The sequence below is a fragment of the Pollachius pollachius genome (genome assembly GCF_949987615.1).
Source record: "Pollachius pollachius genome assembly, chromosome: 11".
Classification (NCBI taxonomy): Eukaryota; Metazoa; Chordata; class Actinopteri; order Gadiformes; family Gadidae; genus Pollachius; species Pollachius pollachius.
This window is the reverse complement of record NC_136944.1, coordinates 4,736,645-4,761,207: the sequence shown is the minus strand read 5'-3', so window position 1 is coordinate 4,761,207 and position 24,563 is coordinate 4,736,645. Positions and strand designations below refer to the sequence as shown.

General features: G+C 46.3%; 2 protein-coding genes across 2 annotated transcripts; one reads left to right on the top strand and one right to left on the bottom strand.

Moving 5' to 3' along the window:
- Nucleotides 1-1,087: 1,087 nt before the first annotated feature.
- On the bottom strand, nucleotides 1,088-8,944 carry pctp (phosphatidylcholine transfer protein). Its single transcript, XM_079746490.1, has 6 exons — nucleotides 8,785-8,944; nucleotides 7,582-7,699; nucleotides 4,167-4,246; nucleotides 3,617-3,788; nucleotides 3,240-3,307; nucleotides 1,088-2,350 (listed from the first exon to the last, which is right to left on the bottom strand). Exons 1-6 carry the CDS (start codon nucleotides 8,911-8,913, stop codon nucleotides 2,276-2,278), a joined length of 642 nt encoding a protein of 213 aa, XP_079602616.1. The 5' UTR covers nucleotides 8,914-8,944; the 3' UTR covers nucleotides 1,088-2,275.
- A 1,685-nt stretch (nucleotides 8,945-10,629) lies between these two features.
- tmem100a (transmembrane protein 100a) lies at nucleotides 10,630-13,546 on the top strand. The gene is made up of 2 exons (XM_079745869.1): nucleotides 10,630-11,092; nucleotides 12,096-13,546. The coding sequence occupies exon 2, from the start codon at nucleotides 12,218-12,220 to the stop codon at nucleotides 12,686-12,688; it is 471 nt and encodes a 156-aa protein (XP_079601995.1). The 5' UTR covers nucleotides 10,630-11,092; nucleotides 12,096-12,217; the 3' UTR covers nucleotides 12,689-13,546.
- Nucleotides 13,547-24,563: the final 11,017 nt, after the last annotated feature.

Here is a 24,563-nt window from a genome sequence, read left to right as displayed (position 1 = left end):
TTGTGTGTACAAATATATATATATGTAGCTGAAGCTCATCAAAATCTAAAGCAAGTTTGGTAAAGAAGGGTGATGTTAAGTGGCGCATGTTGCAGACATAATGCCCAAATCGTCTGGACATGATCAATTATTAAATGGCCCAATGGTTCACAGAGACCACAGAGTTCAAAGTGAATGAGTTGAGGCTGGCTCTTCTCAGGCTCAGAGCGGGTCCGACCGGTTGTGAAAGGAGTGAACGAGTTCGATGGCCACAGGAACGAAGCCACTCCTTAGAGCTCCTCACAGCCAGGAGTCCAGGTGGGAGTCAAGGACAGCCAGGAGTCCAGGGGGGAGTCAAGGACAGAGAGGAGTCCAGGCAGCTCCCTCCTCCCTGCCACGGCTCCCAGGAGGGCCAGCTCCGTCCCTGAGCAGGACTGCTGAACTGTTGGACTCCACCTCCCTCGTGGTGCGGCCCGACACACCGCAGGGTAGTAGGGTTAGGGTTAGAGGACTGGAACCCAGAGGACTGGGACTCAGAGGACGGAGATCCAGTGAACCTCCGCAGCAAGCTGCTGCAGACCTGGAAGGACCAGGGCTTCCTCAGGAAGGACAGTCTGATCGCGTTCCGATCTCCCCACCGCACTGACACATCCCCCCTGAAAGACACCAGCAGCCCTCCTCTTCTCACACTTCCTCCCCTAACCCCTCCACCCCCCTACCAGTCCCTCAGAACACCGCTCTGCAGCCTTGTTGCTAACGTTGAACTCTTCGACATGTTTTCATATTGTATCCATGCTGCTATTTCTGGTTTTATTTGGTTGTTTTAATTTCGCTGTAGTTTCTCTGTATTTTAAAAAGGGATACGCAAGAAATGCATTATTATTATTATTATTAGTCTGAGGAAGGCCTTGGTTTTCCATCATCCATATTCTGTCTATTAGATAAAAATCAGTTTTCATTCCTTCACTTTCCTTGTTTGCAGCCATTTTGTTTTTTTAATCTGAATGTTTTTAACTATTTTCCTATTTTCCAGTGTCGGTTGCAGACATGTTTGACATTTTTACACTGCTGTAGTGGTATAACAGATTATAAATCACAACGAGACCAATTTGTGAAAAAAAGATTTAGTAAAATACAATTTAAAGGAGGAATCCAATGTATCAATAACACGATTTGTGTGTGTTTGTCAAACTATCACATACATTGATTAAATATTTTTACATTCATTCAAAACAATGCATCAACAACAATAATCCAGTAATTTATTTGATGCTGTAATTTTGTGATCAGGCTAACCAATGCCATCGGCCCGAATCATTCAAGTGTAAAAGATAGATCACCCAGCAAAATCATGTTGCATAGGCACCTGTTATCTGAGTGTCATCAGTTTTTCAGTGCACAACCAGACTACAAAGACTGTTTAATTAATCCAATTAAAAAAGATTAAAACCTAGTCTACTTTTTTAACTTTTCATCAAGAAATTTAACTTTTCCACTAGATAAATCAAGTATTCTATTTGATATAAACAGACGCAGATTAGGAATTGCCCAATAACCAAAGATCCCTGCACCCTAACCCAAACATAAAATAACTAAAAACAGTAGTAAGCCAACGGGTATGAAGACAGAGAGGAATACACAGGGGATACAGAACATGGAAGTGCTTTGAGTTCACACAAACCCTTAATAAAGGGCAACAGATCCAGCATGCTCACTTGCATTCTCAGGCCACTAAACAGCATATTGGAATACACAACCATCCCACCACCATCGCTGAAAGAGCCAGTGCACAACAAACCACATGGTTTTGGATTTGAACGTGGTCGTTTGTCTTATATGATCGTCAACATAGTAATCTATGCCATTTTATTGCTGTTACTGAAATAGGAGAAAAAAAGGGATAAAATCCTATGCTTTTGTCTTTTACGACAAGTAGTTGGTGTGTCGTCGTCCCTCCCCCACCCCACACACTGCTGACGAACACAACTATTTCTACAGGGAATCACTGCATTTGTATTGGGGGGGGCAGCATGTCGGAACTATCTGATTGGTTTGGGGTAAGGGCGGCGATACTGCCCAATACTGCGTTTCGATTGGCTCGCAGACCGGCCCTTTTCTCTGCGGCAGGACCCCAATTCAAATTTAGTTGGAGTCCATCGGACTCCAACTAAATTTGTCCATCGGACTCCAACTAAAACTCCAAATTTAGTTGGAGTCCAGCGCTGCACCCTAAAACTCCTCTTATTCACGTAATGACAGATTGAAAATGCGGCTGCAGCTTCCATCGCCGGAGTCCTCACTTCTTCTGGCAGTGGTCGTCGTAGTTGTTACACGCCTTCTTCATGTCTGTCAGGAAACCTGGCACGCCGCTCTGGGGAGAAGAGACGTCAAGGAGCGTCACGCATCCACACGACCGGACGGAGCCGGGGACCCTATGACATCATCAGGCGCCACATTCAAGGTTCGATAAACCCCGCGTGAACCCAGGGGGCGGCGTGAGAGAGGGAGGGTCGAACCAGATGATACAAGGAGAAACAGCTGTTTGTATCCTTCACACACACACACACGTACACACAGGCGAACACACACACACACTGCCTTGATTGTTCTAAGCCTCAACTGTCGCTTGGGAAGTGCTGAATGAAAAACTGTAAATGTAAAACAGAGTCAAACCCTCACACTGGGGCCCACCGATGCCAAGAATGTATGCACGCATGGGTTGGCTTGACACCTCCACCAAATCCACCTGGATACGTCCATATTATCGATAGGACACTGATGCTCTTTGGGTAGTGCAGAATCTCCCTTTAATGACCTGCTGCCATGTGCTTTCTGCTCTGACACCAGGATTTCCCGTGATTTCCCATTTCCCCGTCCTGTGGTCTCTAAAGCACTATCTTACCTTAACTAGTTGTACTGGTCAGATGGTTAAAAGAGAGGGGATGGAAAGCATCAGTGGACCACAGCTTGGACTTTACAAGGCCTGTTGAATCCCAGTTTGATTCTCCCTCTCTCAGTTTGAGCCAACCTCTCCAAATTTGAGCCACCCTCTCCCAGTTTGATTTTTCCTCTCCCAGTTTGAGTCTCCCTCTCCCAGTTTGAGTCTCACTCTCCCAGTTCGAGCCACCCTCTCCCAGTTCGAGCCACCCTCTCCCAGTTCGAGCCACCCTCTCCCAGTTCGAGCCACCCTCTCCCAGTTGAAGCCCTCTTACCCTCTGCCCACAGAGAAGTCTGATGTATTCAAAACAGAGCAAACCAACCTTAGCCGCCCAGTTAACCAGCCAAGTCGGGATCATTCCTCCAGGGTTGTCAAAGTAGTTCATGAACACTGAAACAGAGCACATTTTGTGTTTATTACCCTTGGCACGCCCTCCCAATAACACTGTTTATTTCCTCTGCCTGTCAGATTTCCAAAGCCAATCACAGCAACCCCACCACCATCCCTTAAAGGGCCAGTGAACCCCAAAACCACATTATTTTGGTTATAAACGTCATTTGCGGCCATTTGAACAATGGTTTTCATAGAAATCTATGCCATTTCATCACTGTTACTGAAATAAGACCTACATTAGAGAAAGTATTTTTATTTATTTTTTGACTAAATTCCGTTATTTCTCAAACAAAACTTTTTCCCTACCTTTGGTCCCGCCGGTGCCGTCCGTTTCCATGGCGAGGCTCTGCTTGTAGTCCTTGACCCGCATCACGCCGCTCCTCTCCGCCAGGGGCGTGTTGGGGGAGCTCCGGGCCAGAACCACGTAGATGGTGCGACCTTCGACCTGGATGTCCCGTCGCTCCCTGATGTACACGTACTGACGGGAGGGTCAAGGACAAGCTAACTGCTAGCTGCTACTCATACTAAAATAGTGTTATAATAGTACGTAGCATCCGGTTACATCTTGCCCTAGCTATCTCTGTTGTATACAGGGAATGGGTTAACCTAGTGATTGTTAGTGCTTGGCACTTGGTTCTATGAACATCCTTATTGTACCGACAGCAATACATTGTCGTTTCTCTTTTTTCTGAAAAATGTACTTATTGTCTATTCTTTGTTTTCTTAATCTTTTCTTTATTGTTGTGTTGCTGTGACACCCAAATCTGCCGTCTGGGATTTATAGAGTGTTATCTTATCCTAACTGAAAACGTCTGGAATCTACCTGGATCCCATGAGCCAGGTATTATGAGGATACGTCCCGGTTCGACAGGGGGAAGGGGTATTTCACCTCCCAGTAGATAGCTTTGTGGCCCTCAAACTCCTTCTCCTGCAGCTCTTAAACGGGGGGAGGAGGAGACACAGAATGAGTTCATAGAGCTGCTGCAACAGCCATTCTCCTCTCAACACTAGGAATGTGAAAGCCAAGCTTGTGTTATTATTTTCGCCTTAATAGGATATATTGACACTCAAAACAAGACCAAGCCATAACATGAAATGGAATATGTTGTTTGACCTTAAACCAAATGGAGATTATTGTTTTTGGAACAATCTTGCCAAGGCCACTGTAGTCAAATTTTGTCAAGAGAGGGAAGAGAGGGAGCAGAACATTTTGAAATGAAACAACCCTAAAAGTCCCTCACTGCTCCCTCCCTCCCTACATCACACCTGCATTGGGAAGGATTGGATTTCACACACTTGTATTTAACAACAAAATGGATTCTGAAAAACCAGAAATAAGAAATGGGTCAGGAGCGGTCTAAATTTGTAATTGCAGATCAATTTAATAATTCATACCCATTAATGAGACACAGCACATTTCACTCCTTAATAGCTGACGGAAGGCTTGGCCATTTCAAACAAACTACACTCGACTAACTCCAGGCTCTTACCTACAGCCCTTTCTCCAAACGAAGGAACCCCTTGGTGCACTAGTCTCATAGGGCTGTACTCTAAGAGGCAGCAAACGACCGGCACGACGAAAAAGCTCGATATGAACACATAGTGATCCAGCTGAGGGCTGAGATGTGTTAGAGACATAGTGTTGATGGATTCCCTCTGGGGGAATGGATGTCTGCTTTAACTAATAATCAAGGTGATCCACCAATCACTTATTCACCTCGCTCTCTCTCTCGTTTATTTACCCCGTAGGCGTGCGTTTACGTGTACACGCGTACACGTACACACACTGTGTTTCTCTCTCTCTCTCTCTCTCTCTCTCTCTATCCCCCCCCCACCCCCCTTCCCTCTCTTCCGCAGACGACCCACTAGCTACTCTGCTAACAGACTTCAGATGTTCTCACGTCATACGTGTCTGATGTATTGTACACAGAGTGTGGAACCAAACCCTGGAACCATAAGGACTGCTCAGTCATCACCATGCAGAGCCAAGGAGTGCCTTCGATCCAACAACTCTCTCTCTCTCTCTGAGTTCAGATGTTACAGTAACCACAACTCATTGTCCTGTCACTTGTGGGAAATGTGGTTCTTGCTAACAACATAACAGCCTCCATATGAGGTTTGAAGAGCGAGACAAGCCGTGGATTGATGTGTTGTTCTTCTACTTCTGTCCATCAAGATGCAGGGGATTGCTGTGAACCTACAGGATTGATTAACCCTGACCAGCCATCAGAACCGAGCCTCAAGTGACAGCACATGTGGAGGTGTTCAGGTGTGTGATGGGATGATCCGCTGACCAGCTGGAATAGTCTACTTTGCTTACAGTAAATCCACTGGGTAGACTGGTAGCTTGGGGCAGAATCAACATAATACCTGCTGGTACAATAGGGGCCGGTGTGAATACCATCTCTTAAAAAAAGGACAGAGCACTAGGAGGAGCTCACAGCTGGAAGCTACGTCAGGGGAGATAGGGGAACCCCTCCCAAACTGGGTGGGGAGGGATTGGAAGAGAAAGATTGATAGAAAGAAGTGCTTTTTTAAAGAAGATGTTACTCTACCGTAATAGCAAAAGGGTCACAAAAGTGGCCCACTAATTTGAGTAATGTGTAAATTATGTATTAATATTATAACTAGTAGTCTGTTTAACGCCAGACCTCATCTCCATCTACACAGATGAGGTCTGGGAACCACACATTCATTTTCTTGTATTTGAGGCGTGGTTTGCGATTGCCCGGAGGCTCCATCGAAAGGTAACGCGTCTGCTGCTATTTTGGATCCGTAAACTACAAGCTTCGGCATGTCGCTATGACGTCGTCATCGTCTTGCCGTCTCTCCCCGTTCTGTGATTGGCTCCCTATCTCAGGCGAAAATCGGATCGATGGAATCCAGGCTGCCTAGCAGCGCGAAATGAAATCGCGCGCAAGGCAGCATGGGTATAGCCAGGCTAATAAACTGGTGTTCTTAATTTGAAAAAGTTAGGCAGTTAGAGCCACTGTCACACAAATAAAACGATATTAAGAGTGCAATGACGTTTGTTTTGATTGAATATTGCACGGCTCTCAAGTCTCATGCATTCGGTGTGAGACACACGCAATTCAACCCATGCCCACGCTCACACACCACACTTCGTATTTCTCATGCAGAGAAATGACCAGTATAGCGCCCACCCATTTGCGCCGCTACTTAAAGGGGACATCTCATACCACCAGGTGTAAGTGTGATTAGCCATTACAAGCAGGTTTGAAAATGTGCAGCATTGTGACATCACAGGTTGGCGTGTCCATCTATCCGTCACACATCTAGATGGACACGCCCACCTGTGATGTCACAATGCTGCACATTTTGAAAACGGCTTGTAATGGCTAATCACACTTACACCTGGTGGTATGAGATGTCCCCTTTAACAGCGGAACAGGTAGGAATCAAATGGGTTCCCCGTACGTAGGGTAACCAGACGTTCTCTTTTGCCCGGATATCCCCTCCTTTTGAGACACTTTTAAAAAAATGTGTCCGGGCCGAATTTCAAAATCATCCTGGATCTTATTACAAATCCTCATACATGTTCACATTGAATTTGCGTTGCGTTTCTCTGGGTCGTTCACAAACTAGTTAGGCTACGCCCTCCCCTACTCAGTTCTGTTCGATGTGCATTGGTGGAGGTGAGTAGGGGGAGTGGTTAAATAGAGCCTTCAGATTGGACGGTTTGACTTTAGAGTTACCGTCATATTTTGTATTTATTTTTTTTCCATTATTGTTTTATAGGGACAAACATTAACACATTTCTCCTACAGGGCATTGAAGTTCTATCTATTGAACAGAAAGAAACACTTGGTCATACTTGACACACTTTACCACAGCATTGGCCTGCTGAATGCGACAGATATATTTTAAGCATTGGACTGAATGCCACATGAATATATATTTTTACAAGTTTACAAAATTTAGAATTTCAGGGAAAAGTATATGCCCCTACTGGTGTTGCAGTAGAGCCCCCCCCCCCCCCAAAAAAAAAAAAAGATTTTGAGAGCTCTATTGTTTTGATTGAGTCTCATGGTTCTCATGCATTCAGCCAGTAAAAAATGTAGTTAAAAATATATTTATTTTTTTGCGTTCGTTTAAATCATCAAAACAGGTAGGGTGAGGTGAGAGGTGGTTTAATAGGTTGCAGGTAAGCCACATAGTAATAATAATAATAACTAATCTTATACAGTAGGCCTACTAATCTTAATACACAGATATGACACTTGACGGTGAAAAGGGGCGGGGCGTTTTACCTTTGACGTAGCTGTCCCACTGCTTCCGGTAGGCCAGGTCCATGTATACGTCCGCACACTGCTGGGCCGGGCAGGCGCTCAGCACGCCTATGATCTTGTACTCGTAGAGCCCAGTCTCCTGCGAACAGGGAGCAGAATTAGTTTAACGGGAGATCTGCGGCGGCGGCCCCCCCTACAGTAGGCTACACCGATAATCCTTAAGTCTCATCAGCCATCGGTTCAGCTTCACAACTTTCTATGCACCAGCCGTTTACTTTAGCTTGGTTTCTATCATCTCTTAAATACATTGCACTTGTAACTTTTGCACTTTTTCTACAATGCATTTTTTCACTTTCCCTATAATTTATTTTATTTCTCTATTTTATGTATGACGTTTTTTTTTGTGAAGCACTTTGAGTCTGCCTCGTGTATGAAAAGTGCTAAATATAAATAAGTTGCCTTGCCTTGTCTTGATCGATCGTATTTCCTTTGCTTTGCTCTTTTGTAATGAATTCTGTTATTGTCATTTGTTTTAATTTAATTTGTAAGGATGTAATTATTTATCTATAATCATCAATTTGTCTTTTTTTTTGTCATGTTCTGCCGTGTTTTCTGCTGATTCTGTTTCCTTCTCTCCTTATGTGGGTGTTCACCGGTATAATCCTCTTGCTGTAGCCCCCTTTTTGCAGTGATTTCATAAATGCCTCTCCAGCTCAACTAATCCCCAACCACAGCCCTCCTATCAGCAACCTGTGTTCTGCTCCTATGAAATCTGAATAGGCCAAATCTAAATCTGCAACGGTATGACTGCACCAGCCTGAGGATTTAGATGATCGCATATCTTTATGACATGAGGTTTGATTTGCGGTTTAGAAGATGCGGCTATGATCTGATATCATTTGACAGGGAAACTGGTTTGCATGTATGCGATGCATGGACTTGCACCGTTTCCGCATATTTCCCAGTCTGACCACTAGGCAACAGTCAGTGTTTCAGGCAAAACACACGAAATGTGAATCGCATTCAAGAACGCCGTTATCGTGGATGACGTTTAAATGTCCAATGCGACGACGCCTGATCTCTCCATAGCTCGACCATTCATCTACACGTGGAGATCGATTAGTATAATCTGGCCGCTCATTTATACAGTGATCTCTGAACGTATCCGCAGCGCTGCCCCAGTGCCTTACTGGGCCCGTGTATCCCCCTTAAAGCTCACTTTACCTTGTCGAGGAGCCGGTATATTTTGACACCCATGTTCTCGGTGAACAGCTCCCAGCCTCCTTCCAGCTGTGGCTCATCCAGCTCCCTCCATGCGCTGTCAAATTCCTCCTCTCCGAAGTGCAGCGACATGTTTGCAGCTGGAACGATTCAGATCCCAGGGTCCGGGCGTATGGCGTGCTGTGGGCGGTACTGCGAGGCGTTCAGATCACAGGGTCGGGGCGTATGGTGGGCGGTACGGCGAGGGCTTCACAACCCAGAGTCCCGGCGTACGGTAGGCGGTACGGCGAGGATTCAGATCCCAGGGTCGGGGCGTACGTTGGGCGAGACGTTGCGCCAGTCCGACCAGTTGGACAGGTGTTGGTATCATTTTATTTCATTTTTATGTTTTTATAATCATTTTGATGTGTTCGAACTTCATAGTTGTATTTATTCTATTTTATTTTACTTTACAATTGTATCTGTCGTTTTATCTCATTTATTGGCCCTATGTCCCACTCCTGCTTTCCTATATTGTGACTTTATTTCGGAAAAACATATGAAGGCCTATATTAGTTAAGGGGGGGGGGGGGGGGGGGGGGGGGGGGGGGGCGGTCATTGTTTACCCGCCAAAATAAACCCGAATACACCCCCTTGGTTCGGACCCTTGGATCCCGGACCCCTCGAGCCACTCCGTGAGGAGGAGGCCTCCTGCTGTGACCGTTGGTCACGTGACCTCCTAGTGGCAGAGACCGGAGACGGGGCGCGCGACTTGCACACGCACCAAAGTGCGTCAGAGAGCCATTCCTGGGATATACTTAGCAGAGGAGTCTTCTCGTTCGCATTATGTCACAGCAGATAGGTAAGTGTCCCCCCAAAAACGCCCGGGCTATTTGCACATCGGTGTGGGGACTTTAAAGCCACAAATCCCACCGGGGCCCAAGTGCCTCTGGGCAATGTTGACATAGTTTAAGTTTAAGTAGATACTTTATTCATCCCCTTGGGGAAATTCAGGTATCCAGTACCAACAGGCAGTACCGTACATTTGACAAACAACAAAATCTATTTAAGGTCAACAAGATAATTCAATATAAGTCAATAAAAGTCAATAGAAAGTGAGCAATATTGCACATAACGAATCCATTTAATAAAGAGTCAAGTAGATCCATGGATTTAGACCCGCTCCTAAAATTAGACATGGCCACACACCTGGGTGGTTCATTTAAGTTGTTTAAGAAGAAGTATTTTCCTGTTTTATTAGTAGGTTTTGGTGGTGATTGTCCTGATGTAAAACATGTGGCATTTACAACTTCTGTACAAACGTAGAACACTTGCGTGTCGCGGTGCATGAGGACCGTGCGTTGGATTCCGTGAGTGCGTGTACGTGAGTTGGCAGTACGTGAGTTGAAGAAAAAAAGCATAGGCCATGAAGTGGTCGATGTGTTCTTTAATGTGTGTACTATAACTTTAATGTGGTTAATGTAAACCTAGGATGCACATTTTGGCTCTATAATATAAGTGTAGCCTATGTATTGCTAGGATAGGCCTATCAAATAAGACTAGGGTTTACACACTTTTCTCTGCACCCCTATAATGACTGCATGATGAACCGGAATGACTGTGAAACCCAAAGAGAAGGAAGGCGAGATTATCTCTCGTCCCAAACGATCAATGGACGTCATCGATGAGGGTCTGGGTTCGCCAGAAAATCGTGTCAGTTTGTAGGCTAAAGCGCCAGCATCATTGAGGGCGAAACCAGTGACCAATAGAGAGAGAGAGAGGGGGGGGGGGGGGGGGGGGGGGGGGGGGGGGGGGGGCGGTAGAGAGAGACAGAGCGAGAGAGAGAGAGACAAACACAGTGTGTGTACGTGTAAACGCGCGCCCACGGGGTAAATAAACGAGCTCCGCACTAAGGGGATAAGGAGGGCTCGAATAAAAACCGAGCGAAAGAGTTGGAGAGCAGTAGCTACCCGGTCCCTGATCCACGAGCAGAGCGGTTCAATGAAGATCAGAGAGGCCGACCGGAGACAGCGGAGACACCCAACTGGTTAACAGCAAGGGTCCCGTCACGGCGACCGGAGACACCCGACTGATAAACAGCAGGGGGCCCGTCACGCGACCGGAGACACCGGAGTGATTAACAGTCGGGGTCCCGACACGGCGACCGGAGAGCGGAGCCAGAGCATAAAGGAGCCCCACGCGACCGGAGGACCGGACAGACCGGAGGACGGGACCGATGGTCCTCACTGCGCTGCTCTCCGAGAAAACTCTTCAGGTGGATTAGCCGAGGACGTTCTGTTTGAAAGTGTGCGACATGGATCCCTCCTGTGAGGTATTTGAACCATCTATTAACTTTTTTTCTTTCGTCGTTTAGAAAAGCAATAATTGATAACTTTGTTCTGTGCAGCTGGTAGCACACTCTGCGGTGCTGGGTTAAGAAAGCTTGTAGCCTAGTTTGTCTTGAAACTTCCCCTCAACAAGATGATTAGAAACAAAACGAGTCATTGGGGCCCAAAAAGGTAACACGTTAAATTAAAGTTACATGAGCATAGGCTATTGTTTGTAACAATTGGACAGTACCACCCTTCTAAAATATATATTTTAATAAAAGCCAAACCCTGTGTTTGGTCAGTCTGATCGATCTATGTTTATTCTAATTGCCATTTGCTCAAACATGAGAATGTAACAAAGTTTGATAGACATAAGCCTAGGTGTGTAGTACTAAGTGTGACTAAACCATAATTTGTTCAATGTTAATGTGTAGTTTGATACAGCCCATTTGATGTGTGAATAGGTTTGCAATATGTTTTAGTTTAAGGTTCATCTACAGAAAAGAAGACCATAGCAAGGCATTTGTGCATACATGTTTTGAAGAAATTAGCCTAGGTAGGAGTATTTTCCTTCATTACTGAGGGCTTTTGAATCCCACACAGGCTTAAACGCCTTATCAAGCATCTTTCTACACTAACAACAGTCTTCACAAACAGATCCATTCCTGATCTGTTTATGAGACTGTTGATCAGTGTGACGCAGGTTCCGTTCCCAGGAGCGCCCTGGTAACGTGGCGTGGCCCTGCTCTCCAGGGAATGTCTGGTTCGGCTCGGAGCCCACTCTGAGACGAGGGGCTGGGCTTGTGCAAAGAGGCTCCGTGGCGTCCGAGACGCTGAGTGCTGTTTTGTCTTAAAAACTAGCGTTGCGAAAATGTGCAATCGGTGAAGAGTCCCCTCGCTCCCTACCGCCGCTGGAAACATTCGGCCCGTTGAGCAACACCATGTGTGTGATTTTATGTCCCGTTTACTTTCACGCTAACCCCGTTCGTCTTTGTCTCCTCGCAGCTTCCTGCTGAGACGACGGGAACGTCGGTAGAAGAAGAGCGGGATTAAACCCCCGGTGAACAGGTGGCGCGTCCGGTAACCCTTCTTAAAGAACCCGTTTCACGCCACGAGGTCTCGCCGCGATGCCCGAAGCGACCGCCAAGAGCGCTGCCATGACGGTACCGCCATCCCCCGAGCGCGTCCCGCCGGCGGACAAACCCAACAACAACAACGAGGAGGAGGATCTCTGCGCCCCCGCTCCCGTCCCCGCCCACGTCAGCATCCCATTGGTCAACGAGCACCAGCTGACGGCAGCCACGGGCGGGGCGGAGCTGTCGTGCTACCGCTGCACCGTGCCGTTTGGCGTGGTGGTGCTGATCGCCGGCGTGGTGGTCACCGCCGTGGCCTACAGCTTCAACTCCCACGGCTCCACCATCTCCTACTTCGGTCTGGTGCTGCTGTCGGCCGGCCTGCTGCTGCTGGCCGCCAGCGCCGCCTGCTGGAGGGTCCGGCTGGGCCGCCGGAAGGAGCGGCGGCGGGAGAGCCAGACCACCCTGGTGGCCCCCCGCAAGAGCATCTTCGGCGAGAGGCTGCCCCCCGGCCAGCCAAGGTGATCGCCTGGGGGAGAGTTAACGAGGAAGAACTGAGTTTGAATCAAATTGTCTTTGAGTCCCGTATTTACAGAAGGGCGGACTGCTAAGGCCGAGGGAGAGGAGCCTTTAAGACCCCAGCCTCCAGGCCAGACTTTGAGTGGCTCAGAGGAGAGCTAGGCGGAACGATGGGGAAGTGTTGTACGCAGAACGCAAGGCCCTTTCATTTGTCAAACAGACACAATGCATCTGGCACGCAGGGCGGGAACCCATTCAGCCTCAGCCAGACCTCGATGAAGATGAATTATCCCTGTGTAGTGCCACGGAGAGGAAGTCGGCCATTACTCCAGTGATACATCTGTTGACTTTACTGGGGAGAGAAGGGGGGGAGGGAAGAGAAGGAAAAAAGGAAGAAATCCAGGAGGGTGAATCATCTAGCATGTGTCCAGTTGGACGTTTCATAATCCTGCTGGAGCTCTGGAAAGGAAGACATTGTTAACACAGCCTTATGCCGAGGGATGGTACTTATATTAGCGTTTAGTTATTAACCGGTGTTAAGAGACATTGAAAGGTTCCTTTGTGAAGTGGGATTGAGGAGGCCCGTATGAACGGCATGTAAGGGGAGAAGGAGAATGCGTCAAACAGCCTTGAATGTGTATACTCATTACCTAAGCACTTTAATCAAAATTATCCAAGCTACTATCCAAACTATTCTTTTTTAATGACAAAGCGTGCCGGCGTCTGGTGTATTGTCTGTACCTCCTGTCGGTGTACGCAGCATATCAACGTGTACTGTGATCATTCTGCACCGCAGAATATTGTGCATGACTCTCCTCTGAGCGGCGGAGGCATGAATTGTTAATAGACGTTCAAAAGGTTAAATAAAGCGTTCATTAGACATTCATTCATTTTTAATTATTTCATTAGGCTGAGTCGGGTCTGTTCTAAGAGCGCAGGAAACTGTCATCACGCTCCGAGGGACTGGGTTCATTCTTGAGCCTAATCCGAACCTCGTTACCTCTTCTACCTTGAAGTTCAACCATCTCTTTTCTAGATTTCAGGTCGTATTCATAGTAATAATTAACAGAGAAAATCATTGTAGAGTAAATCATTGCACAACATGCCGTCACACAAGGTATCCGCCCATTTGCATAGTCCTGTTTCAGCAGACCGATACCAGATGCGGGGTCAGGGGTCAAACCAACCAATAAAACCAATAAAAACACTGGCAGGCCAACAATAAGTGAGAAACCACAAGATTTCTTTCCCAAATGTATCTTTCCCGTAATATGTTGTCAATACGTCATCACGTTGTAATAACATCAGGGTAGATAACATAATGAAATTATTCGCAAGTAGTTGTGGCCGATGTATACATCAGCACAGTTATTGTTGCCCTAAGCTTTACAAAGTATTTGTCGGATGGTCACACAGTCAATAAGCAGCTTCAATGTGTTCGGTTGGAATTCTGTGAGAAGTTAAATGGAATTCTGTGATAAATCAGTCGTATCGAGAGAGTAGACAGTTGGCATTCGGTGGGAATTTAAACAGATTTCTGTGATAATTCAATTGGAATCCAGAGAAACGTCAGTTGGAATTCCGTGAGAATTAAAATGGAATTCTGTGATAATTCAGTCGGAATCCAGAGAAACGTCAGGGGTGCCAGTTGAATTCTGAGAAAACCCGATGTGTGAGTCCATAGGTCGCGGCCACTGGGAGGAAGTGGCGGGCCCTCCTGTTCGGTGCGGTTCAAAATAGCATGGATGTGAAAGTGTATAAATAGACAGCATTTGCGTTGCTATGCGTCTCTGTGACACCAGACACTACAACTACACGTTAGCTTGCGTCAGAGATGCACCTACAACAGACTTTTCCTGGTCCTCTCTGTGCCAAGCCATTGGGGGTGGAGGTGGGGGTGTGTTCAGAGCTGGCCACTCATTCTCAGATGAGATGAGAAGGCAAATATAGTTATAGGTAGGCTAGGCAAATTTATCAATTCAGTCATATTTGTTTAAATTCTCTTTACATCCTAACAGCAATCAATAAATCAAATGCTCTGACAATAATAAAAAAAAGAGGAATGTTATCTTTACGAAAGAAGCCCATACAATCATTGTCTTCCTCCCGAATGTAATGATTGGATGTCTTACCTGTCTGTCTGCTTACCTACCCAGCTTCCTAGTCACATGACCCTAGTCTTCCACAAGGCTAGGCAGTCCTGCTAAGCTAGTGAGCTAGTCATGTGTTTTGGGGGCGTGGCTTTGGAGGGAGGTATCTTACTCTGGCTGGTATCTCCAAATCACCTAGCTTATGTTTAAGTAAAATATACATTCAAGTATCGATAGCTATGAGATGCACTATTCTTTTGTTTTTCCAAAACAACAGTGATACGTCACTACTGTATTGATAAATAGTAGGTTGGTAGTGTTTCCTCTTCTGCTGTTCAACGCACTGGACTCTAGCTGTATTAGGGTGCTGCTGTCGTGTCTGCTTTGGGTTTTACATTTTTCTAACTTCCTGAAAGTAAGATAAAAAAAATGTCTGTGCATTGATGGTATTGCAGTAGTAACACAGTACTACATAGTACATAATAAGTAGTGACCCCACCCTCTAACCTCTGTCTTTAAACATTAACCAACTACTAACTCTAACAAAAGCTGAAGAACACACAGTGGTTTAGTGGTGGAAAACATCAATTGGGAGGGAAAGGTTTAAGGTGTGACCCCTAATGTGTCATGTTTGGGCCCCCGGGGGCCTGGGGGCCAGTCTGCTCAGGGGTCCATACCTTCGTCCAAGCCCTCAAACCCCATTCATTAAACGGAGAGGAAATCTCAAGTAATGGCCCCAATAGTCATAACAAGAGCGGTTGGGTCTTTTAAGCTGGAGCTGATCGTTCCCAGGCCAAGACAGGATAAACACAATTAAAAGTAATGAGCGTCAGGGGCTTGAACTGACCGCCAAGACGCAGTGACCATGAAGCGGAAGGGAAACCACAGCAGAAGACTGGAGAAAAGCAGCTCACAAGACAGCTTGAGGCCAAGTAGAAACGTCCTGGATCAGAGACAGCCTGGACAATGAAACAAATATCAGAGTAAAGAAATATTGTTCCATAGGAGAGATACATTGGATCAGACAAGAGACAGATTGAAGCAGAGCAGAGACAGATGGAAGCCGAGTAGATACAGATGAAAGCAGCTTGGAACAGATTCAATCAGAGGGGAGAGTCAATTGGACGTAGAGACTACGGAGAGCAGAGTTAGCTTGAAACAGACTAGAGAGGCAGCTTGTATCAGAATAGAGAAAGAGCAGAGTATAGACAGCAGATTGATACAAGTTTAAACAGACTCAAAAGTCAGTTTGAAGAGCCAACAGAGTAGAAACAGCAGCCAAGTAGAGACAGCAAGGTAGAAATAGTAGCAAACTAGAGACAACAGAGTAGACACAACCGAATTGAGACAGCTTCAGAGTGGAGAAAACTGAGTAGAAACAGCAGCAAAGTAACAGATTGTAGACAACAAAGTAGGAACAGCAGAAGAGTAGAGACAACAGAATAGAGAGATAATAGTAAAAAAGAAAAGAGTTGAGCAGAAACTACTGAGAAGATACAATAGTAGAGACAACATAGAAGAGACAGCAGAAAAGAGACACAAGCAGAGTAGAAACACCCAAATATAAACAACAGAGACAACAGAGAAGAGACAACAGCAGAGTAGAAACAACAGATACAACCAAGTATGACAGCAGCAGAGTAGAAACAGCAGAGACAACAGAGTGAAGACAGCAGCAGGGGAGAAGCAACAGAGTAGAGACCACTTGGATCAGACCAGAGCTGGAGACAGCCCCTCCCTGTCTCTGCTCTCCCCTCCTTCGTCTCTGAGCTGCTGGATACGCTGGCCAGCCTTCACACACACATTCATCAAAGCCTCACACACAACCCCACTACCGCGCTAAGTACCTCCTCTTATTCAGCGAAGATTTACAGAGGTCAATATTTAATAAATCCTTTAGCACTGGCCCTCATCAAAGGAAACTTAAATCTTCCCCAAATTGGAGTACATTAAAAGATGAAACTTCTGCATGACCTTGTTACAAAAAAGTAACTTCTTATTGAGTGTACTTTATGAGTGAGACTAAACTTCAATGGGTTTTGGTTTTGGTTTGGAAGAGGGATTGCATTCCTTTATTCATGAAACGGTTTGTTTAAGATAGCAATCGTCTCGTGTTTGTTTGTGTTCGGATTCTTCCTCACCTCTGCTGGGAGAAGATAGATATGGTCGATTAAAAAGTGCCGTATTTACTTTTGAGGTTTTGTTGAATAAAACCGTAAAGTCCCTTCAACTGAATTCACTCGCGTTAATTGCAAATAATATTATTTTAAAAAAGTAACATATTTACCTTTGAGATTTTTTAAATTAATTCACTCAAGTTAAGTAAGAAATAATCAAATTTGTACGTGAATTAAGTGTACACAAGCGAGCTAAGTTGTTTTGCACTGTTTTGACTCAAAGTTACTTCAAGAGCCTGAATCAAACCCGGGTTTCCCCAAAGTGGATTCAGTCTGTGGAGAAAAGGCCTGAGAAGTGAAGTGAAACAGTTTGGGCTTAAAGTACTTAAGCTCCTGCGTCATAGAGCGGTTAGCATTATTCTGTTGGTCCATCCACAAACGTCACTGAGCCGCAGAACAGATGAGAAGCAGAACAGATGAGAAGCAGAGTTCATACCATCTTTAAAAGATTAAAACCAAATAAAATAAATTGCTTGAAATATTCCCTTTAACTAACCCATACTATTTCTCTATTTCAACTGTCACCCTTCTAACCACAGGTGTTTAGTATGCATTACCCAACTCTGGAATGTACATTCTATAATACGAAAGAATGCGCTACTAATTTATAGGACAATAGAAAATACTTATCTTATGAAATGTTTCCAGTTTGCTGAAAATGTGTGTGTGTGTGTGTGTGTGTGTGTCTGTGTATGCATGTGTGGTGATGGATGCCATTGCTCAATGGTTCTGCTTTGCTCAACAAATAAATACTGTAAAGAAACAATAACAAATCCAAAGTATCGTGTAGTGTATGTACATATGTACATTTCTAGGAAAAGAGTTTTCGACATGCATTCCAGTGATCTTGGTCCCATGTTAAACCACTTTGCCGAAACACAAAACGTTTCACAATTGAAAGCATCTACAGCGATGCTCACTGCGAGCCAGCTCCCTCGTTCTCACGGGAGGAGTGACGTCTCACACCCAGCTGACACATGGATTGGCGCCACGCCAAACTGCCAGCGATCTTCCTTCTCCTCCCTCCCTCCTCCTCCACCTCCTCCTCCCTCCTCCTCCTCCTCCTCCACCTCCCCCTCCCTCCCTCCTCCTCCACCTCCCCCTCCCTCCTCCTCCTCCACCTCCCCCTCCCTCCTCCTCCTTCTACTCCACCTCCCCCTCCCTCCCTCCTCCCCCTCCTTCCCCTCCTCCCTCCCTCCCCCTCCTCCCCCTCCTCCTCCTCCTCCTCCCCCTCCTCCCTCCCTCCCCCTCCTCCTCCTCCTCCTCCTCCTCCTCCTCCTCCTCCATCAAATCAGAAAACCCCGGCCCTCCCTTACAAATGTGAAAACTTTCACTCCAACTTTCCTTCCCCTCAATCGAACCAGGTGGAAATGCAGAAATGCCGTTGAGTGTGTCCCGTTTAGCACTGTACACAAGTAAACTTCAAAATTATGATTCTAAGGACCTCAGGTTCTGTCCCAAAATGGGGAGACCAGCTGTCCATTCATTTTTGTAAGATCCCTCCTGAAGATAAGTCCAGCAGGGACCCCTTAAGGGTTAACTCTATGAAACCACTGACACCAACTCAAAGTAATTCTAATTTCTTAACCCAACAACAAAACACACAACACATGGGGAACATCAGTCTACAGAACACAGTGGACCGTTCCGTCAGTTCCATGCTTTAATCCTGTAAATGACAGGAGTCTGAAGGGTAAAGATGTCTCTGAACTCTGGCCCAAATAAGCTCATTCAGCAGGAACACAGTGCTCTGAAGCTGGTGTGCTCTGACAGATTTCTGAGGCAAGGAATTCTTTTGTCGTGGGTCGGCTTAGCTCAGGAGGTAGAGTGGGTAGATCCCTGGCCCCTGTTGAGGTGTACCAGAGTAAGACACCTATCCCTAACTGCTCCTTACGACTGGGCTGTTGCCTTGCGGTGTATGAGCCGTTGTAAGTCGCTTTGGATAAAAGCGTCTGCTAAATGTTGCAAATGTCAAATTCTTAAACTATACTTTACTGGGACTATGTACTGGGTTTCATCCCCAATGTCCAGAACCTTACTTAAAGGCATCCCTCAGTGATATATCTCCTACCTGCCCATTATTGAGATGTATCTGAATTCACTGTGAGTCACTTTGGACAAAGTTGAATAGTAGTCAAACGTACACAGTAATGGGAATCTTGTCCCTGCAGCCACCCATACTCTCCCCATCTGGTAATCTGCTCTTTGTTTCAGGATCTCCACCTCATCTGTTTTCTATTGCCTTTTCTGCCTCCACCAATCACAGCCCTCTCCCACTCAGCTGCTGACGCAGTCGCCCCCTCGCTCCACTGACCCCAGAACTACGACACCCAGGTGGGGTTAAACCGAACCACGCTACAGGGGGAGCGCATGGCTGCTTCATATTAGTGGCTGACGTCAAGAGAGGGAGAAGCCATCGCCACGGTGATTAAGACGGCGACACGGTCAGGGAATGTGTTTACAATCAACTCTCCCCCCTCTCCCCCCCCCTCCCCTCGTGAGACTGGGAAAGGTTCGGTTGCAGTGATGGTGACGTCATCAAAGTATATTTCCCTCTTGTTCTGACTGTGTTGTCTCCCTCACCATCTTCTCTTCATCCTCCTCCCTCCCTTTTACCTCCCTCCCTCTCTTCTCCACCTCTCCCTCCCTCTTTCTCCCTCTCCCCCCTCTCTCCAATGTCTCTCTCCCTCTCTTCTCCACCTCTCCCTCCCTCTCTCTCCCTCTCCCCCCTCTCTCCAATGTCTCTCTCCCTCTCTTCTCCACCTCTCCCTCCCTCTCGCCCCTCTCTCCAATGTCTCTCTACCTCCTCCTCAGTTCCTCTCTCTACCTTCTCTTTTTTTCTCACTATTTTCTCCTCTTTCTCCCTCTCCCCCGTCTCTGCTCCGTCTCTCTACATCATCCTCCATTGCTCTATTATTTTGCTCCCCGAGATGGAAGTAAATCAGAAGGATTCACACTAAACAACATCAGTTGATTTAGTGTTGTGTTCCAGTAAAGCGCAGAATGTGATTTACTTGTTTCAAATAACAAAAACATGTCATAGTTAATAACTGAATCAAATGCAACATTGCATTCGGAGCACCAGGATATTATCATCATCTATCATCACGTATATTATCATCATCTGTGAACCTTTCAATAAACCGGCTTCAATACCAGAAAGCAGCAAACAAGTTAACCTACTACCCTTTATCAATTATTATAAACTTATGTGTAATTTTCGTAGTTTAAGTCTACCTCCCAAATATATCTCTATCGCAATACACATCCCTGATGTGGTTTGTTTTTATTTAGTTATTTTTGTGCTGTTAAACTTGTTAAGCAATTTGTACTGCTGTTTTGTATGAAAAGCACTCGATTGATAAAGTTTGATATGGGTGGACGCTGGAATGAAAAATAACTAGATAAGATATCGTATCGTTCTCTTTGGCAGGCACCTATGGCGATAAAAGACCAAAAGGTTTGTGGTACACAAGTGGTAGTGTGTTGAAGACCGAGTCTGTTGTGGTAGCTATACCCGATCTGACTGAACAACCACTGCTGGGCGGGTGAAAAGGCTCCTTATCTGTATCGCTCACTGTTTGAATTTGAGGTGATTTAACATTTATTTATTTTTTGTGATTTTTCGCCACTTTAACCCACGTCCCCTCACACCAGCAGAAGTTCCAGATGGTTCTCAGAAGCATTGGAGGACATTTCAGATGTTTCTAAAGGACATTTGAGGCAGAGCGGTGGGAATACTCTTTTGTTTTTCCGGCTCTATTTCCCATCATGCAACTGCAGCGGTACGACAGAGGACAGAGGACATGTGATCCATCTGAGACACCCACACACAACCTTTGAAACAGTGTGGTGTTTACAAACACACATACACACACACACACACACACACACACACACAATTCATCCTAGTAAAGTGTCACTGTCTCTCTCCCTGACAGGGAGAGGACGTGTGCTTGAAGTGTTTGAAGTGAAAGTCCTTCTAGATCTTTCCTGGACATTCCTCTGGCCTGGGTCAGAGACAGTTCTGAGGGGTTTGACCATTGGTTAACTCACCCAGCGCTCCCCCGACCAGACTAGAGGAAACCGGACCGCAGACTAGACTATGTGTGTGTGTGTGTGTGTGTGTGTGTGTATGTGTGTGTGTGTTTTGCGTGTGCGTGTGCAAGTGTGTGTGTGTGTGTGTGGGTGTGTGTGTGTGTGTGTGTGTGTGTGTGTGTGTGTGTGTGTGTGCGTGTGCAAGTGTGTGTGTGTGTGTGTGTGTATGTGTGTGTCTGTGTGTGTGGGGGTTTGTGTGTGTGTGCGTGTGTGTGTGTTTGGGTGTCTGGTGCTGGGAGCAATAACTTGTGTAAGGCGTGTCTGTCACAACGGCTCTGCTGAAATCAACAAAATACATAAAACTTACAACAAAACAGAGACAATCCTCAGACAATCCCCGGAAGAGACAGAAAGAGAAACACACTAAAAATTATTCATTCAAACATGCTGAGTGGGTATTTACTTGAGTGAGTGTTTGACAAGTACCTTGGGTTCTGGCTTGGAGCGGTTCAAACCAGGAGTTGTACAGAGAGAGTAGGAGTCCTCTCTCATGCTGGTTCCTCTGACAGAACCCTGACACATAGACCTCCAGCCTGCACTCTTTCCCTGAAACGCCCTTGTAACACATCTCTTCCTCTTCCTGGGGGGGGGGGGGGGGGCAGGGGTTTATGGTGGGGTTCATAGGACGTCGACAATGGACTGCCTAATGTGTTCATTGAGTAATATGGTTGTTGTTACAAGGCCTCTTGTGGTGAATGAGCAACAAGGGGATGTCCGGGTTAGAGTCATACAGCGAATACACAGAGAGCTAGCGAACGAGGGAGTCTGACATCTTCTGGTGAAGACGCACCCCCGACCCTAGCCCCCCAAAGGGGTCCGAGAAAACCCCCTTCATTACCAAGGAAGAATCTCCTGAAGGACCGCAAAGCGGGGGATCCCTCCTTCCAGGGATGGTCAGGAGGGCAATGGCTGCCGTAATTGACATACATACAAAGTAGGTTTTTAATTCATGTCATTAAATTAAATTAAATAGTATCTATGGTGATTGGATGCTGGCCATTAAACCGCCAGGGAAGACCAGGCATCCAGTCGCAGCCACTGCAAAAGAAAAGGAATCCAGTCAGTCACCGCATAAAAGCAGGCATCCAGTCACAGCCACCACAAAAGACCAGGCATCCAGTCACAGCTCCGACTAGCTCTACGTCCTAAACACACAGTTGAAGTTTGCTAAAGCAGCACGCCCTCGTCCCCTCTAATCCAGGCTGGGCCTGGAGAGCCGTCAGACTGGACCGGGGCGAATGCCAACAAGAACAGCAATGGTGCTGGAATCTTAACTCTGTTTCAAAAGAAGCCAGCTTTTGTATAACAGACATGTAACTCGACAGTTTTGGTTTCTGGTTGTGAAACAATGATGAAGATGATGATGATGATCCTAAGCTGTATTCATTTTTCCCAACAGTGCTTCAAGGATATCATCCAGCTGGGATTTGCGGAACTCAACCACAGGGGGACTCAGCCGTAGGGGGCCTCGGCTTCGAAGGTCTTTGTGTGGAATAATCAAATGCCTGCTTTTTGTTGCCATGGCAGCCACTAAAAAACATTAAAAAGGAATGCACCCAACAAAGTAGCTTCACAGCAACAGCGCTATAAACCAGGGTGAGACAACATGCTGGTTCTGAAAGGTCAAAGAGTGCCTTGCCCAAGAACCGAGGTGTCCTCATCTATCCAGGAGGGTCTGAGCATTTGCTCCGGCAACTCACTAGACACGACAATAAAGACTCTTGCTCAGGGGCTGGACTGAGCTCAGTTCATCCAGGAGGCCCAAGGGATTTCAACTGGCGATCCACATGAGGCGACAAGCTCAAAAGCCTTGCTCGAGGGACCGGAGAAGTGTCGGGTGTCCAAGCTTTGTCCAGGGGGGGTCCAGAGGATTTGAACCCGGCAACCCGTCCAGCCTGGGGGTGTTGTCCTCTTCCAGCAGACGCAGCTGTGCCGTGGGAAGAGGAAACCGGGGTGGGGGGGGGCAAGAGAGAGGGTGGGGGTGCGAGGGGGAGGGAGGGGGGGGGAGGTAGGCAGGTGTTCCCACGCCCAGCAGAAGAGCCGGGGAAACAGCCCAAAAGAAACAAACAGAGGACTCAGGAAGGAAGGGCCCCTCTGTGGGGGCCTTATCAGATCTGAGGGGGGTCCCTGGGCTGCCTGTCTGTCAGCGAGGGTGGGGGTACGAGGGCCGTGTAGAGACGTCTAGGGGAGTAAAGAGGAGTGTTGGGGGGTATAGGGGGTTTAGGGGGGTGTAGCGGGGTGTAGTGGGCTGTAGGGGAGTGTAGGGGGGTTTATGGGGGTGTAGGGGGATGTTGGGGGGTGTTGGTTCATAGTCTGACAAAGCACAGATGTAACGCACACATTTGCCAATTCTGTGCTGCTCAGAGTTTTCTGAGTGAGCGTTTGGCTCTCACGGACACAAGTCCTTCAACTTATAAGCTATACAAACGCTATGATACATATTCAATAGAAAAAGGTCTCATAAAAAGGTGCCAAGGATATAAACAGACGAATGAGCCCACAAGCTAGTGTGGCGCAATGTGTAAACACAGACCAGACACTGAACAGATGTGCATAGGTTTAGAAGGATGTGTGAACCAGATGTATCTCTGTGATCTGTTGTTAGTACTGAGGTATTAAACAAATCGGGTTAGGGGTCTGGGTCAACACCACAGCTCTGTACGCTCAAGAAGTACAACACAATCAGCATGTTGAAATCACTGTTAAACGCGTATTTCAACATGCTGAATGGTTGTTTACTTCCAACCCTGTTACACAAGTTCCTTGTGCGCAGGAAGAGGAGATGTCTGTCTCATCTGTTTTCCCATCTTAAAACAAACTTGGATCTGGAAGGGGCAACACACATAAACAAGGTTTGTCCTTGAGGAGGTTTTTCTTGTACCTTGACCAACTGTTAAAAATATGACATTGTATTGGCACGACAAAAAAAATCTGTAAAATATTAACCCTATAAGTAAAACTAACCCTTTCGGTTATTATTTCACCGTTAAGGGGCGTTGCTCTGCCCTACACAAAGCAAAGGGCAGACATATTTTTTTATCAAAGGCTACTGTGATAATGATTTCATTATTTGTATATTTATTTGTATTAATTTGTAGGCCATTTACAAATATGTCCAGGTTCAGAAGGACGACTTTAAAAACTGCCTCTCCCAGGCTTGCCATCATTTCTCAGGTGGAGGTTTGTTGCTTTGTGTGGTGAAGGTTTTGCTGCAAACTCTCTGGTCTCTGGAGAGGGGTTAAGCCCCACTTACGGCCAAACACTCTCTGGTGTCAAGACCCGCATCCGATAGCTTCTGAATGTAGCGAGTAAGGGAGGTGAGATGTGGTTAATATACAACGGCTATGAACCTTTGAATCATACAGGCTATGAATAAGATTCCTTAAGTTGAGCTACCAGATTTATACAAGTGTTTAAATGTTTACCAGAGGTGAAGGATGAGCTCATATCTGTCACTAAATAAAAATGTTTTGGCAGATAAAACAGATACACACATACACACACACACACACACAC

Excerpts from the sequence above, each read along its gene's own strand:
- pctp (XM_079746490.1), bottom strand. The coding sequence starts at position 8,913 with ATGTCGCTGCACTTCGGAGAGGAGGAATTTGACAGCGCATGGAGGGAG. Across the intron at positions 4,247-7,581 it reads GTGGGACAGCTACGTCAAAG|AGCTGCAGGAGAAGGAGTTT; the intron begins GTAAAACGCCCC and ends CCCCCGTTTAAG. Across the intron at positions 2,351-3,239 it reads TGGTTAACTGGGCGGCTAAG|AGCGGCGTGCCAGGTTTCCT; the intron begins GTTGGTTTGCTC and ends TCTTCTCCCCAG.
- tmem100a (XM_079745869.1), top strand. The coding sequence starts at position 12,218 with ATGCCCGAAGCGACCGCCAAGAGCGCTGCCATGACGGTACCGCCATCC.